Below are 18,700 nucleotides of genomic sequence, written 5' to 3'. Positions count from 1 at the left end.
GCCTAAATGGTAAGAGGAAAGGGGAGATACAGATCAAAGGGTACAGACTTTCATTGATAAAATGAGTCTGTTGTCAGCATCTATAGTTAACAATAATGCATTATACAGGTGAAATTTGCTAAGATGGAAATGTTTTTAATGATAACTGTGTGAGATGATGGACATTTCAACTGGTTTGATCATGGGAACCATTTCACAATGTATACATATATGAAAACATCACATTGTATATCTGTAAACCTTAAACCATATACAATTTTTATTTGCTAATGATACCTCAATAAATCAGGGCGGGTTAAGAGGTAGGTATGGGACTTCCCTGGAGGAAGTGGTTAAGACTCCATGCTTCCAATACAAGGCATGCGGGTTAGATCCCCCATGGAAATAAGATCCCACATTCTTTGGGACACAGTCAGAAAATAAATAAAGTTTAAAAAAGTTTAAAAGGGGTGAGTAGAGTTTAGACCCACTGCAAAGTTAGAAAGAACAGTCCCCAAGAGTGTCCTCATTTTCACCAATCACAAGCTCAGTGGATTCCCAAAACCACACTCAGGTTTTATAATTTACTGAAAGAACTCATAGAACACACTGAAAGCTGTTAATACTCACAGTTATGCTTTAGTATATGGAAAGGATACAAATTAAAATCAGTCAAGAGAAAAAGCACTGAGGACAGAATTTAGCAAAAGCACTAAACATGGAGCTTCTACTGCCTTTACCCCATGGAATCACAGACATATTACTCTCCCAGCACTGATATGTGATGCTTCCTAACTAGTTCTATGAGGCTAGTGTTAGCCTAATATCAATAACAAAGACATTTCAAGACATATCAATAAATCCATAGATCTCATAAATAAATCTAATTCAATCAATAAACAGATCTAATAAACATAGATGCAAAAATCCTCAACAAAAAAAATTAGGAAATTGAATCCAACAATGTACAAAAATAACCAAGTAGGATTCATCACAAGCATGAAAGGATGGCTTATTATGCAAATATCCATTAATACAATCAATCATATTGATAGCCTAAAGAAGAGATATCAATGACCCTCACAATTGCTGTAGAGAAAGCATTTGACAAAATCTAAAATCACTTATAAAAATGTTAGCAAACTAGGAATAGAGGAAACTTCTTCAATTTGGTAACAGCATCTAGAAAAAAATCTTATAGGATCTATATAATGAAAACTATAAAACTTGATGAAGAAAATCAAAGAAAGTATAAATAAGTGAAGAGAATGTTCATGTTCATGAATTGTTAAAATGTCAGTTCTTCACAACTTGATGTTCAATGCAATTACAATAAAAATCCAGCAATTGTTTTTTGACATTATCAAAATGATTCTAAGGTTTATGCGGAAAGGCAAAAGACACAGTGGACAACATAATGCTGAGGAAGAGAAAGAAGAAGGAGGAGGAGCAATAGAAGGAAGAAAACGGCAGGACTTAAAATACCCAGTTTCAAAACTCAATAAAAACTTTAATTATGGCACTGTACTTCACTTTCACTTCTCACTTTCATGCATTAGAGAAGGAAATGGCAACCCACTCCAGTATTCTTGCCTGGAGAATCCCAGGGATGGGGGAGCCTGGTGGGCTGCCATCTGTGGGGTCGCACAGAGTCGGACACGACTGAAGCGACTTAGTAGCAGCAGCAGCAGCAGCAGTATGTACAAAGGAAATCAGTCCCGAATATTCATTGGAAGGACTGATGCTGAAGCTGAAACTCCAATATTTTGGCCAGCTGATATGAAGCGTTAACTCATTTGAAAAGACTCTGATGCTGGGAAAGATTGAGGGCAGCAGGAGAAGGGGACGACGGAGGATGAGATGGCTGGATGGCATCACCGACGCAATGGACATAAGTTTGGGTAAACTCCGGGAGTTGGTGATGGACAGGGAGGCCTGGCGTGCTGTGGTTCATGGGGTCGCAGAGAGTCAGACACAACTGAGCAACTGAACTGAACTGAAGACGTACAAAAAAATAGATACAGAATTTATTAGAACAAAATGGAGACCTCAGAAATTATAAAATCTTTGATAGTGGAACAAATACAAATCAGTGGAGAAAAGCGTTTTCAATAAATGGTGTTGGAACAACTGGGCATTCACATGAAAAACTCTAGATATTGACTCTACACATTTCACACACACACACACAATAATTCAAGGGATCATAAATCTAAAATTAAATTGCAAAACTATAAAACTTCTAGGGGGTTAGATTTAAGAGGGTAAATCTACTGCCGAGTGTTCTTTCACAATAAATAAAAAGGAATAATACAAATCTTAAACAAATTATTTCAAAAGGTAGGAGTAGGGAGCATATTCCAACTCTTTTTATGAGCCCATAATTACCCTGATACAAAAACCAAAAGAAAAGATTGTAAAAAAAGAAAAAAACTACAGACCACAATCCCCTTCTAAAAATAAGTTCCATAATCCTGAACAAAATGGTAAATTAAAATGTTATATATATATAATAACCCAAGTGGGGCTAATCTCAATATTGCATGATAGCTGGGTTAGTACTCAAAAAGCAATGAAGGAAAAGCATCATATTAATAGAAGAAAAAAAACAGAAAAATCATATGATCAGCTCAATAGACACAGAAATATTTAACAATATTCAACACTAATTTTCAACTGAAAATTCTTAGCTAACTAAGATTACACTTAAATGTAGAGAAATTGAAAGCATTTCCCCTAAGATCAAGAACATGGCAATAATACCCACTCTCAATATGCCTATTCAGTTTTTGGAATTTTATTTCTGAGGTCTCCATTTTGTTCTAATAAACTCTTTGTCTATTTTTTGTGTGTACTATATTGCCATTATTATAGTTTTTATTAAGTTTTGAAACTGGGTATTTTCAGTCCTTCAGTTTTCCTGAAGACCTAGCTAGAGTAATTGGGCAAGACAAAAAAAAAGGAAAGTTAACCAAATAAAAAGAGAAGTAAAACTGTGGTTATTTGCTGATAATATGATCCTATATACAGAAAATCTGAAAGAACCATCAAAAAACTAGAGTTACTCAATGATTTCAGTTAAGTGGCAAGATACAAAGTCAGCATACAGAAATCAATCACATTCCTTTACATTAATAATATCAATCACATTCCTTTACATTAATAATAAAGCTTCTAAAACAGAAATTTTAAAAATCCATCCCATTCACAACAGTATTAAAAACAACAAAATACTTAGGAATAATTTTAACCAAGAAAGTGAAAGATCTGCCTAATGAAAATCACAAAACTTTGCTGAAGAAAATTTAAAAAAAGACATGAAGACAAGAAGAAATGGAAAGATATCCTATGTTCATGGATTGGAAAAATTAATATTATTCAAATGGCTATATGACACACAACCATCTACAGAGTCAACATAATCCCCATAAAAATACCAAGGGCATTCTTCACAATAATAGAGAAAACAATCCTAAACTTTGCATGGAAGCTCAAAAGACTCCAAATAGGCAAAATGCTGCTGAGGAAAAAAAAAAAAAACCTGGACGTATCATGCTTCCGAATTTCTAACTAAACTACAAAGCCATAGTAATAAAAACCACAGGTATGTGGAAACACAAAAGATCCCCAACAGCCAAAACAATCTTGAAAAAGAAAAACAAAGCTGGAAGTATCACACTCTTTGATTTCAAATTATAGCTGGTCCTCCATATGTGTGAGTTATGTACCATGGATTCAACCAATCTTAGATTGAAAATATTCAGAAAAAAGTCCAGAAAGTTCCAAAAAGCAAAACTTAAATTTGCTGCATTCTGGCGATTATTTACATAGCATTTACATTTTATTTACCAATATTTACACAGCATCTACATTGTATTAGGTATTAGAAGTAATCTAGAAATTATTTAAAATAGTAGGCATATATTGGTAGGTTATGTGGCATTTATACTGCCGTCTATGGGGTCGCACAGAGTCGGACACGACTGAAGCGACTTAGCAACAGCAGCAGCAGCAGCAGTGTCATTTATAAAAAAATTTTAACATGCATAGATTTTAGCATCCTTCAAGGGTCCTAGAACCAATCTCCTGTAGATATCAAGGGACAACCATTTCCTATAAAGCTACAGTAAGTGAAACAGTATGTTTTGCTTCCTACCAAGTTACCATAGTCAAAACAAAATGGTACTGGCACAAATACAGACTCACAGATCAATGGAACACAACTAAGAGCACAAAAATAAACCCACACATGCACACACAATAAATTTACAACAAAGAATACACTACAGAGAAAGGAGAGTCTCTTCAATAAATGGTGTCGAGAAAACTGTATGGCCACATGCAAAAGAAAGAAACCAGACTACTACCTCACATCATAAAGAAAAATGAACTCAAAATGGATTGATTTGAATATAAGACATCAATCCATAAAATTCCTAGAAGAAAACGTAGGCAATAATCTCACTGATACCGATCTCATAAGGGTAAGGTTTTTGTCACTCTGAATTGAAAGGCAAGAGAAACAAAAGCAGAATAAACAAATGGGACTACATCAAACTAAAATGTTTCCTCACAGCAAAGAAAACCATCTCAAAATGAAAAAGCAACTTACTGAATGAAAATATATTTGCAAATCATATATCTGATATGGAGTTAATATCCAAAATACACAAAACACATATACAACTCAATAACAAACAACTTGACTAAAATAATGGACACAGAACCTGAACAGACATTTCCAAAGAAGACACAGAGATGGCCAATAGGCACATGAAAAGATGATCAACATAATTATTAGGAAAATGCAAATCAAACTACAATAAGATATCACCTCACACCTTTTAGAATAACTATTATCAAAGACAAAAAATAACAAATGTTGGAGAGAACACACAGAAAAGGGAACCCTAGTCCACTATTGGTAGGACTAAAAATCGGTGCAGCCACAATGGAAAACATTATGGTGATTACTCAAAAAACTAAGCATCATATTATCATACAATCCGCTATTCCACTCCTGGGTATTTATCCAAATAATACAAACACACTAACTAGAAAAATATATATGCACTCTGTTTATTGCAGCATTATTTATAACCAAGATGTGGGAACAACTTAAAGGGCTTCCCTGGTGGCTCAGATGGTAAAGAATTCACCTATAATGCAGGAGATGCAGATTCGATTCCTGGTCAGGAAGATCCCCTGGAGAAGGAAATGGCTACCCACTCCAATATTCTTGCAACATTCTTACATGGGAGGATCCCATGTAAGAAGCCTGGCAGGCTTGGGGTCCTTGGGGTCATAAAGAGTCAGACAAGACTGAATGACTAGACATGTACAAGCACGGAAACAAGCTAAGTGTCCACTGATGGAAGAATGGATAAAGAAGCCCCAGTATACCTAAACAATGGAATACTTCATGCTCCATCCCTCGGTAATGTCCGACTCTTTGCAACTCTGCAGACTGTAGCCTGTCAGACACCTCCTCCTCCTTGCTGGGACTTTCCCAGCAAGAATAATGGAGTGAGTTGCCATTTCCTTCTCCAGGGGATCTTCCCAACACAGGGATCAACCAGGGTCTCCTGCATTGCAGGCAGATTCTTTACCACTGAGCCACAGGGGAAGTCAATAGAATACTTATTCATCCATAAAAAGAATGAAACCTTGCTGTTTGCAACAACACGGGTGAACCTTGAAAGTATTACACTAAGAGAAATAACTCAAATGGAAAAAGACACCATATAATTTCATTCATATGTAAAATCTAAAAAACAACAAAGCACTCAAAAAAGCCAACTAAACAAAAGCAAAAAACCTCATAGATACAGAGATCAGATTAGTGGTTAGCAGAAGGAAGTGGTTTAGGAAGTAAGAGAAATGGGTGGAGGGAGTCAACCCTTTGTCATTAGATTGTAAGCAGACTTGCATTGCTGATCACTTTGTAATGCATACAGATGTTTAACTAGAATGCTGTACATCTGAAACTCCTATAATAAAACACACACCAATATGATACTGGGACAAAAATAGACATGTCAATCAGCCAAAGGGAACAGAGAACTCAAAACTAAACTCTGGCATATATGGTATACTAATATTCAACAAGGAAGTCAAGAATCTCCAATGAGGAAAGTACACTCTTTTCAACAACCAGGAAAACTGGAGAAATGTATGCAAAACAATGACACTGACTCCTATCCCACAATTCCCAGAGAAAGTAACTCAAAATGGATCAAAGACTTAAACATAAGGTCTGATACCATGAAACCCCTAGGAGAAAACGTAGGGAAGAACCTCAGATACTGATCTTGGGTATAAATTCTGGAGCATGAGGCCAAACTACAGCATGGACAAACTACAAAAGAAAAAAATCAACAAATGGGACATCAAACTCAAAAACTTTCGCACCTCAAAAGAAACACCAAAATGGAAAAAAAAAAAAAAAAAAACCCTACATGATGGGAGAAAAATTCTGCAAAGCATGTATCAGATAAGGGGTCAATATTAAACATATATAGAAAACTTATTCAATCTGATAACAAAAAAAAGTCCAATTTTAAAATGAACAGAAGAACTAGATGTTTTTCTGAAAAGACATACAGATGGCCAATAGGCACATGAAAAGACACTCAGCATCACCAATCATCAAGAAATACAAATCAAAACCACAACGAGACATCCCACTTCCCACCTATTAGAATGGTTATCATTAAGAATACAAGAGACAACACATACTGGAAAGAATGCGGAGAAAAGGGAAGCTTTATATATTGTTGGTGCAAATGTAAACTGGTCCAACCAATTGGTCCACTATGCAAAATAATATGGAGGTTGCTCAGAAAAATAAAAATAGACCTAACGTATGGTCCAGCAATTCTACTTCTGAGTATATACCCAAAGAAAATGAAAACTTAATTTCAAAGAGATATATGCACTCTATATTTATCACAGTATTATTTATAATACCAAAGATATAGAAATACCCAAAACACCCATCAATGGATTAACAGATAAAAAAGATGTGCTACACACACACAATGGAATGTTTTTCAGCCAAAAAAATGGACGTGATCCTCCCATTTTCAACAACATGTACAAACCTTGAGCACATTATGCTAATGAGATAAGTCAAACAGAGAAAAGAATTGTGTGATATCACACATATGTGGAATCTAAAAAATTTAAATCTGTGAAAAACAGAGTAAAATACTCATTACCAGAGGTTGTGGAGACAAAGGAATAAGAGTGATGGTATTTAAGGGTACAAACTTCTAACAAATAATAAATAAGCCATAGAAATCTACTGCACAATATAATGAATATAGGCAATATTACTTTACTATAGTGAAATGCAAAGGAGAAAAGGAAAGATATATCCATCTGGATGCAGAGTTCCAGAGAATAGCAAGGAGAGATAAGAAAGCCTTCCTAAGTGATCAATGCAAAGAAACAGAGAAAAAAAATATAATGGGAAAGACTAGCGAGCTCTTCAAGGAAATTAGAGATACCAAGGGAACATTTCAAGCAAAGATGAGTACAATAAGAGACAGAAATGTTATCAATCTAACAGAAGCAGAAAATATTAAGAAGAGGTGGCAACAATACACAGAAGAACTATACAAAAAAATATCTTAGTGAGCCAGATAACCACGATGGTGTGATCATTCATGTAGAGCCAGACATCCTGGAGTGTGAAAACAAGTGGGCCTTAGGAAGCATCATTACAAACGAAGCTAGTGGAGGTGATAGAATTCCAGCTAAGTTTTTTCAAATCCTAAAAGATGATGGTGTGAAAGTGCTGCACTCAATATGCCAGAAAATTTGGAAAACAGCAGTGGCCACAGGACTAGAAAGGTCAGTTTTATTTCCAATCCCAAAGAAAGGCATGGAGAAGGGAATGGCAACCCGCTCCAGTATTCTCACCTGGAAAATCCCATGTACAGAGGAGCCTGGCAGGCTATAGCCTATGGAGTCGCAGAGCCAGACACCATTGAGTGACTAAGCACACAAGAAAGGCAATGCCAAAGAATGTTCAAACTACCAAACAACTGCACTCATTTCACACGCTAGCAAAGTAATGCTCAAAATTCTCCAGGATAGGCTTCAACAGTACGTGCACTGAGAACTTTCAGATGTTCAAGCTTGATTTTAAAAAGGCAGCGGAACCAGCGATCAAATTGCCAACATCCACTGGATCACAGAAAAAGCAAGAGAGTTCCAGAAAAACATCTACTTCTGCTTCACTGACAGCACTAAAGATGCTTCAGCTTCATTGACTACACTTTGACTGTGTGGATCACAACTGGAAAATTCTTCAAGAGATGGGAATACCAGACCACCTTACCTGCCTCCTGAGAAACCTGTATGCAGATCAAGAAGCAACAGTTAGAACTGGACATGGAACAACAGACTGGTTCCAAATTGGGAAAGGAGTACGTCAAGGTTGTATATTGTCACCTTGCTTATTTAACTTATATGCAGAGTACATCATGTGAAATGCCAGGCTGGATGAAGCACAAGCTGGAATCAAGATTGCCGGGACAAATATCAATAACCTTAGATATGCAGACGACACCACCTTTATGGCAGAAAGCAAAGAGAAACTAAAAGTGCCCCTTGATGAATGTGAAAGAGGAGAGTGAAAAAGCTGACTTAAAAGTCAACATTCAAAAAACTAAGATCATGGCATCTGGTCCCATTACTTCATGGCAAATAGATGCAGAAACAATGGAAACAGTGATAGACTATATTATCTTGGGCTCCAAAATCATTGCAGCCATGAAATTAAAAAACGCTTGCTCTTTGGAAGAAAAGCTCTGACCAACCTAGATACATGTTGAAAAGCAAAGACATTACTTTGTTGATAAAGGTCCATATAGTCAAAGCTATGGTTTTTCCAGTAGTCAAGTACGGGTGTGAGAATTGGACCATAAAGAAAGCTGAACACCAAAGAACCTATGCTTTTGTTTTTGTTTTGTTTTGTTTTTTTGTAAAGTAATTAACCTTCAATTAAAATAAATAAATTTATATTTAAAAAAAAGAACTTATGCTTTTGAACTGTAGTGTTGGAAAAGACTCTTGAGAGTCTCCTGGACTGCAAAGAGATCAAACCAGTCAATCCTAACAGAAACTGATGCTGAAGCTGAAGCTCCTGTACTTTGGCCACCTGATTCGAAGAGCTGACTCATTAGAAAAGACCCTGATGCTGGGAAAGACTGAAGGCAGGAGGAGAAGGGGACAACAGAGGATGAGATGGTTGGATGGCAACACCAACTCGATGGACATGAGCTCAAGCAATCTCCGAGAGATGGTGAAGCACAGGGAAGCCTGGTGTGCTTCAGTCCATGGGGTCACAAATAGTCGGACATGACAGAGCAATTGAACAACAACAAATGTACTATAATAATGTGTGTGAGTGTATGTGTGTGTGTGTGTGTATGTGTACATGCTCAGTCACATCCAACTCTTTGAGACCCCATGAACTGTAGCCTGCAAGGCTCCTCTGTCCATGGGATTCTCCAAGCAAGGATACTGGAGTGGGTTGCCATTTCTTCTCCAAGGGATCTTCCTGACCCAGGGATTGAACTTGCATCTCTTTTGTCTCTTGCATTGGCAGGCAAACCCTAACTGGGAATCCCTATAATTATGTAATGTAGTAAACATCACCACATCAGCAATCAGATAGCAATATATAAACACATATAAATATATCACAGTAACACACTATACAACTTGCTGCTGCTGCTGCTAAGTCGCTTCAGTCGTGTCCGACTCTGTGCGACCCCATAGACGGCAGCCCACCAGGCGCCCCCATCCCTAGGATTCTCCAGGCAAGAACACTGGAGTGGGTTGCCATTTCCTTCTCCAATGCATGAAAGTAAAAAGTGAAAGTGAAGTTGCTCAGTCATGTCCGACTCTTTGCGACCCCATGGACTGCAGCCTGCCAGGCTCCTCCATCCATGGGATTTTCCAGGCAAGAGTACTATACAACTTAAACTTACAATATTTTACTTCAATTTTATTCAATTAAAAAAAACGCTCAGAAAGAAATTTCCTCAATATGGTAAAGCACATCTGTTTAAAGAAAAGCTTATATTTAATATCATATTTAATGTTAAAGGTCAGAAAACTTTCTCCCTAAAAATAAGAACAAAGGAAAGAAAGCCACTCTCATAACTTCTAATAAAAACTATAATTCAGAAAAGTCCACTGCAATTTTTATACTAGTGATATAATTGCTAAATAAAATTTTTAAATTATCAAAATAAGCAATCTATAGAAGAAATAAATAAAGAAGATCTGAATAAGTTAAGAGATACACAATGTGCACAGATTGGCATAACTAATATTGGTAAGAAGGTAATTCCCCTCAAATTGATATATGAATACAACACAGTTCAAATCAAAGTCCCTACAATTATATGCCAATTTTTCAACTTACATGGAAACAAAGTGGTCCTAGAATAGTAAAAGTATCTTGAAAAAGAAGACCAAAGTTTATTGATTTACACAAAATGTTTTTAAGACTTACTGTAAAAGTACGCTAGTTAAGACTGTGGAATTGGCATAAGGACAGACAAATACACAGAAAAGAATTAAGGGAAAGATACATATGGTTGTTTATTATCATAGGAACAGGTGTTAAGTGTTCTCTAAATGTTTGGTGAATTCACCTGTGAAGGAAGCCATTGATCCTGGATTTTTATTGTTAATTTTATTACTATTATTACTGATTCAAAGTCATTACTGGCAATTTGTTCATCTTTTCTATTTCTCCCTGATTCAGTATTAGGAGAGTACAAATTTATAAGAATTTGTACATTTCTTCCATTTTGCCCATTTTACTGGCATATAATTATTTGAAATAATCTCTTATGACCCTTTGAATTTATGTGGTGTTGGCTGTAGCTTCTCCTTTTACATTTCTGATTTTATTGATTTGGGCTCTCTCTTTTTCTTGATGAGTCTAGCTAAAGGTTTATCAGTTTCCTTCATCATTCTCAAAGAATCACCTCTTAGTTTCATTAATCTTTTTAATTTTTTAGCCTCTATTTCAATTACTTATACTCTGATCTTTATCATTTCTCTTCTTCTACTAACTTTGGGGTTTATTTCTTCTGTTTTTAGTTCCTTTAGGTATAAAATCAGGTTGCTTGATATTTTTCTTTTTTCATAAGGTAAGTTTGTATCATTAAAAAATTCCTTCAGAAATGCTTTTTCTTTGCCCTGTGGATTTTGGATTATTGTGTTTTGTTTTCATTTGTCTACAGGTATCTTTAAATTTTCTATTTTATTTCTTCCGTGATCCATTAGTTGTTTAGCAGTATATTGTTTAGCCTCAACATGTTTCCATTTTTCTTGTAGTTTATTTCTAGTCTCATGGCATTCTAGTCAGAAAAGATGCTGGATACGATTTCAATTTTCTTAAATGTACTGAGACTTGTTTTGTGGCCTACCCTGGAGAATGTTACAAGCAGCTGAAACAGTGTATTCTGTTGCTTTGATGTGGAATACTCTGTATTTATATCTATAAATTCCATCTGGTCTGATGTGTCACTTAAGACCAGTCTTTCCTTAATGATCTTATGTCTGAATGATCTAAAGATGTCAGTGAGGTGTTAAAGCCCCTTACTAACATCGTGTTTACTGTCAATGTCTCCTCTTATATCTGATGTTTGCTTTATGTAATTAGGTGCACCTGTGTTAGTTGTTGTTTAGTAGCCCAGTCATGGCCGATTCTTTTGTGACCTGCATCTCTTGCATTGGCAGGCAGATTCTTTACCACTGAACCACTTGTCCTATGTTGGATGCATATACATTTACAAACATTACATCTTCTTGAATTGATCCCTTAATCATTATATAATGTCCTTTGTCTAACAGTCTTTGTTTTGAAGTCTGTTTTATCTTATATAATTAAGAATTGCCACCTCAGCTTTCTTTTGATTTCCATTTGCATGGAATACCTTATCTGATTCCCTCACTTTCAGTCTATGTGTGTCTTTGCAACTGACCATGGGAAGATCTGAAGTGAGTCTCTTGGAAGCAGTATATGTACATATACGGGTCCTATTTTTTATCCATTCAGTCATTCTGTTTCTTTTGATTGCAGCATTTAGTACAATTACATTTACAGTAAGTATTGATAGATATGTACTTATTGCCAGTTTGTTAAATGCAGAATACTAAAGCAATACGAATCTGTTGCATTTCTATACACTAATTATGAATTAACAAAAAAGAAATATAAAAACAATCCCATTTAGAATCACATCAAAAAGAATAAAATATCTAAGAACAAATCTAAGGAGGTAAAACACCCATACTTGGAAAACTGTAAGATATAGATGGAAGAAGTTGAAGATGATAAAAGCAAATGGAAAGTTATACAGTGTTCATGGACTGGCAGAATTAATATTGTTAAAAAGGCCATAGTACTCAAAGCAATCTACAGATTCAATGCAATTCTATCAAAATATTAATGGCATTGTTCACAGAACTAAAACAAATAATTCTAAAATTTGTATGGAAACATAAGACTCCAAACAGCCAAAGCAATCTGAAGAAAGAAGAACAGAGCTGGAAGTATCATACTCCTTGATTTCAAACTATAGTACAAAGAGATAACATCAAAAAGTATGATATTGGCACAAAAACAGATATACAAATCAATGGAACAGAACAGAGAGCCTAAAAATAAACCCATGCACTTATGATCAATTAATTTTCAACAAAGGAGGCATGAATATACAATAGAGAAAAGACAATCTCTTTAATAAGCAGTGCTGGGAAATCTGGACAGCTACATTTAAGGAATAAAACTGAAACATTTTTTCACACCATACATTAAAATAAACTCAAAATAGGTTAAAAACATAAATGTAAGACCAGAAACCATAAAACTCCAAGAAGAAAACTTAGGCAGAATACTCTGACATTAACTGCAACAACCTTTTTTGGATCTGTCTCTTAAGGCAAAGAAAACAAAAATAAACAAATGAGCTCTAATTAAACTTTAAAGCACAGGAAACTACTGGTTAAAGAAAGAAACAACCTACTGAATGTGAGAAAATGTTTGCAAATAATATGGTTGATAAGGGGTTAATATTGAAACTACATAAACAGGTCATACAACTCAGTATCAAAAACCCAACCTCAGTATCAAAAAAGTGAAAATGAAAGTCATGTCCGACTTTTTGCAACCCCATGGACTCTACAGTACATGAAATTCTCCAGGCCAGAATACTGGAGTGGGCAGCCTTTCCCTTCTCCAGGGATCTTCCTAACCCAAGGATCAAACCAAGGTCTCCCACATTGCAGGCAGATTCTTTACCAGCTGAACCATCAGGGAAACTCAAGAATACTGGAGTGGATAGCCTATCCCTTTCTCCAGTGGATTTTCCCAACTCAGGAACTGAACCGGGGTCTCCTGCATTTCAGGCAGATTCTTTACCAACTGAGCTATCCAGGAAGCCCTAGTATCAAAAAAAAACCAACCTGATTTAAAAATAAGCAAGAGATTTGAATACACATTTTTCTAAAGACATGCCAATAGGTACATGAAAAGATGGCAACATCACTAAACATTAGGGAAATGCAAATCAAAATCATGATTGAGAGATCATCTCACATGTGTCAGAATTACTATCATCAAAAAGACCACAAATAACAAATGCTGGTGAGCATGTGGAGAAAAGAGCCACTGTGCACTATGTTTTCCACTACAGAAAACAGTGTGGAGATTCCTCAGAAAAACAAAATTAAACTACCATCAGTCAGTCAGTCAGTCAGTTCAGTCGCTCAGTCGTGTCCGACTCTCTGTGACCCCATGAATCGCAGCACGCCAGGCCTCCCTGTCCATCATCATCTCCCAGAGTTCACTCAAACTCATGTCCATCAGGTCGGTGACACCATCCAGCCACCTCATCCTCTGTCGTCCCCTTCTCCTCCTGCCCCCAATCCCTCCCAGCATCCAAGTCTTTTCCAATGAGTCAACTCTTCGCGTGAGGTGGCCAAAGTACTGGAGTTTCAGCTTTAGCATCAGTCCTTCCAGTGAACTGCCAGGATTGGTCTCCTTTAGGATAGACTGGTTGAATCTCCTTGCAGTCCAAGGGACTCTCAAGAGTCTTCTCCAGCACCACAGTTCAAAAGCATCAATTCTTCGGCGCTCAGCTTTCTTCACAGTCCAACTCTCACATCCATACATGACTAGTGGAAAAACCATAGCCTATGATCCAGCAATTCCATTCCTGAATATATATCCAAAGAAAACAGCACTAATTTAAAATTACACATACACTCCAGTGTTCATAGAAGCATTATTTATAATTGCCAAGACGCAGCAGCAACATAAGTGTCTGTCAACAGGCAAATGCATAAAGAAGATGTGGTATGTGTGTGCATATATATATATATACACACACACACATATATATACATATATGTATATATGTATACACACTATATGTATATACACACATATGTATATATTTATTATTCAGGCATAAAAAAAGAATGAAATTTTGCCATTTATACTACATGAATGGAACCAGAGAGTATTATGTTTAGTGAAGTAAGTCAAACAAAGACAAACACTCTATGTTATCACTTATATGTGGAATATAAATTTTAAAATACATGAATATGACGAAACAGAAACAGACCCTCAGATATAAAGGCCAAACTAGTGGTTATCAATGGGAAGAGGGAAGAGGATGATATGGGGGAATCAGAATCACCCACTGTTCAGATTATAACATTAACAGTTTTCCCTCCATTGTGATTCCACTGTGAGGCAATACCCTAAAGGATACTTTATGGTCTGCTGCTGCTGCTGCTGCTGCTGCTAAGTCGCTTCAGTCATGTCCAACTCTATGCGACCCCAGAGACGGCAGCCTACCAGGCTCCCCCGTCCCTGGGATTCTTCAGGCAAGAACACTGCAGTGGGTTGCCATTTCCTTCTCCAGTGCATGAAAGTGAAAAGTCAAAGTGAAGTCGCTCAGTCCTGTCTGACTCCTAGCGACCCCATGGACTACAGCCTACCAGGCTCCTCCATCCATGGGATTTTCTAGGCAAGAGTACTGGAGTGGGGTGCCATTGCCTTAATATGGTCTACTCCCATATTAATCTTCAATAAAACACTTATCAAATATCCAGAGATTAAGCACAGATTTGAAAATACTGTACCTATTTAGTCTGGAACCAAAAACTCATTCTAGACTTCCTTTTCTTATCAGCAATAATTTTAGGGGAATAGTCTTAACATTTGTCCAAAACTCTTCAACCTATTCAATCTAGACAGCATATTCTTGTATGCATTTTAACTTTATTTTATTATTGCCAATATTTTGCATGGCACCCAGTCATATTTGAGATATATAGCATTTATTACAAAGGATGAACAGAAACAATAAATTTATCAATTTTCCAATTATTAGACTTACTTCCTCAGTACCACAGTCACAGACTTCATTTCCCTCCACTCTGCCATTGCCACAGATGGGTCCCGGATTTCTCTGCATTTGTGGCTTATTCTGAAGACACTGGGCCCTCATGTTTGAAATGAAATTTTCAAAGTCTCTCAAACTGCAATCGCTAAAAGTCTTCATACCACTGGATTGCCTAAACATGGATCCATATAATGTCATTGGCATTATTCTTCTGAAAACACAATTCTATATTATACAAATCAATTTCAAAATGTTAAATTCAAGAGGTAATGATAAATGTTCATAACAAATGCTTAGAGGCCAGTCATTCCTCAGGAGGACATGTGATTTCATTCACTGAACACATATTCTCTTAAAACAAAATCAAGTTCAACAGGAAAAACTAAACAACCCAATTAGAAAATGGGCATAGGATTTGGATACACATTTCTGCAAAGAAGACACATATAAACAAACAATGGGTATATGAAAAGGTCATCAACATCACTAATCATCAAGGAAGTGCAAATCAAAAGAAAAAACAATGAGCTATCACCTCATACCTGTTAAGATAGCTATGATTCTTTTTTTAATTTATTTCTTTAACTGGAGGAAAATTTCTTTACAACGTTGTGTTGGTTTCTGCCATACAACAACATGAATCAGCTATAATTATATGTATGTACTCTCCCTCTTGATTCCTTTAAAAATAGATGAACATTGTTGGCAAGGACATGGAGAAACTGGAAACTTAGTACATTGTTCATGGAAATGTAAATCCAGTCTCTGCTGAAGACAGTAAAGAGGTTCCTCAAAAAATTAAAAATAGAATACCATATGATCCAGAAATCCTGCTTCTAGGTATATATCCAAAACTATTGAAATTAGAATATGTAAGTGATATCTGTACTCCTATGTTTATTGCAGCAATATTCACAATAGTAAAGATATGGCAGCAACTAAACGTAATTGAATGATGAATGGATAAGCAAAATGTGGTACACACTTGCAATGGAATATAACTTGCAATGAAATATTATTCAATCTTTAAAAAAAGAAGCAAGTTCTGCCATATGCAACAACAGTACAAAATCTCAATGACATTATGCTAAGTGAAATAAGCTAGTCACAGAGTATGAAATACTTCATGATTTCATTTATATGAGATATTTAGAAGATTCACACCCACAGATGCAGAGTTGCCAAGAGGCTAGGAGGAGGGGGTAATGGGGAGCTGTAAAATTGGTATAAAGTTTCAGTTATACATGATGGATAAATTTTAGTGACCTGCTGTTCAACATAGTACCTATATCTAAGTAATAACTTTAAAATTGGTTAAGAGAACTCCTGTTGAGTATTTCCACTATATATATATATATATATATATACATATATATATATTAAGAATACAATGAGGTACCATTTCATGCCAATCAGAATGGCTGCTATCCAAAAGTCTACAAGCAATAAATGCTGGAGTGGGTGTGGAGAAAAGAGAACACTGTTGGTGTGGAGAGGGTGTGGAGAAAAGAGAACCAACAAACACTGTTGGTGGGAATGCAAACTAGTACAGCCACTATGGAGAACAGTGTGGAGATTCCTTAAAAAACTGCAAATAGAACTGCCTTATGACCCAGCAATCCCACTTCTGGGCATACACACTGAGGAAACCAGAATTGAAAGAGACACATGTACCCCAGTGTTCATCGCAGCACTGTTTATAATAGCCAGGACATGGAAACAACCTCGATGTCCATCAGCAGATGAATGGATAAGAAAGCTGTGGTACATATACACAATGGAGTACTACTCAGCCATTAAAAAGAATATATTTGCATCAATTCTAATGAGGTGGATGAAACTGGAGCTGATTATACAGAGTGAAGTAAGCCAAAAAGAAAAACACCAACACAGTATACTAACGCATATATATGGAATTTAGAAAGATGGTAACAACAACCCTGTATGCAAGACAGCATAAGAGACACAGATGTACAGAACAGTCTTTTGGACTCTGTGGGAGAGGGAGAGGGTGGGATGATTTGGGAGAATGGCATTGAAATGTGTATAATATCATATAAGAAACAAATCGCCAGTCTAGGTTTGATGTAGGATACAGGATGTTTGGGGCTGGTGCCCTGGGATGACCCAAAGGGATGGTATGGGGAGGGCGGTGGCAGGGGGGTTCAGGATTGGGAACACGTGTACACCCGTGGCGGATTCATGCTGAAGTATGGCAAAACCAATACAATACTGTAAAGTAAAAATCATAATAATAATAAATAAATAATTTTTAAAAAATTTTAATGTAAAAAAAAAAATACACTAGGGTTTCCCTGTTGGTCCATTGATTAAGAATCTGCCTGCCAATGCAGGAGACATGGGTCCAATCACTGGTCCAGAAGATCCCGCATGCCTTGGGGCAACTAAGCCCTGCCACCACAGCTTCTGAGTCTGCACTTGGGAGCCCTTGAGATGCAACTGCTGAGGCTACATGCAGCAACTGCTGCTGCTGCTAAGTCGCTTCAGTCATGTCCGACTTTGTGCGACCCCATAGACGGCACCCCACTGGGTTCCTCTGTCCCTGGCATTCTCCAGGCAAGAATACTGGAGTGGGTTGCCATTTCCTTCTCCAATGCATGAAAGTGAAAAGTGAAAGTGAAGTCGCTCAGTTGTGTCCAACTCTTAGTGACCCCATGGACTGCAGCCTACGAGACTCCTCCATCCATGGGATTTTCAAGGCAAGAGTGCTGGAGTGGGTTGCCATTGCCTTCTCCCATGCAGCAACTACTGAAGACCAAATACCCAAGAGCCCATGCTCCACAACAAGAGAAGCCACCACAATGTGAAGCCCATGCACACAACTAGAGAGTAGCCTCCACTCTCCACAACTAGAGAAAGCCCACAGACAACAACTAAGACCCAGGGCAGCCAAAAATAAATAAATACTAAAAAAAAAAAAAAAAAGAAAGAAAGAAAGAAAAGAACTGAGTAATTTTGGAGAATGACAAGATGGCTTCCAAATGATCAAATGACTTCCAAATAGGAAGACTCTAAGCTAACCTCCTCCCATGTGCACATCAAATCTACAATTTACAGAGCAACTACTGATGAGAAAGATTAGAAGAATAGCAGAAAAGATCTTTTACAACTGAAGATATGAAGAAGGAACCATAAGTAGATGAGTGGGAAGGGTGGAGACGTGGTTAAGTCAAGACTCATACTCCTGGATGGGTGACCCACCAGTGAGTTCAGCTCTAGCCTCCTCAAGAGCAGCCGCCCCCACCGTT

General features: G+C 36.8%; 1 protein-coding gene across 1 annotated transcript in view; it reads right to left on the bottom strand.

Annotated features, from left to right (window-relative positions):
• LOC128068265 (disintegrin and metalloproteinase domain-containing protein 32-like) overlaps positions 1-18,700 on the bottom strand; it is a 188,905-nt gene that overhangs the window by 63,508 nt on the left and 106,697 nt on the right. Inside the window, exon 13 of the mRNA XM_052661387.1 lies at positions 15,426-15,603. Within this exon, the coding sequence (XP_052517347.1) occupies positions 15,426-15,603 (178 nt within the window). The remainder of the gene's footprint in view (positions 1-15,425; positions 15,604-18,700) is intronic.

Source organism: Budorcas taxicolor, chromosome 24, assembly GCF_023091745.1.
Source record: "Budorcas taxicolor isolate Tak-1 chromosome 24, Takin1.1, whole genome shotgun sequence".
Taxonomy (NCBI): domain Eukaryota; kingdom Metazoa; phylum Chordata; class Mammalia; order Artiodactyla; family Bovidae; genus Budorcas; species Budorcas taxicolor.
The sequence above is the reverse complement of the archived record's forward strand: the minus strand, read 5'-3'. Positions and strand labels throughout refer to the sequence as shown.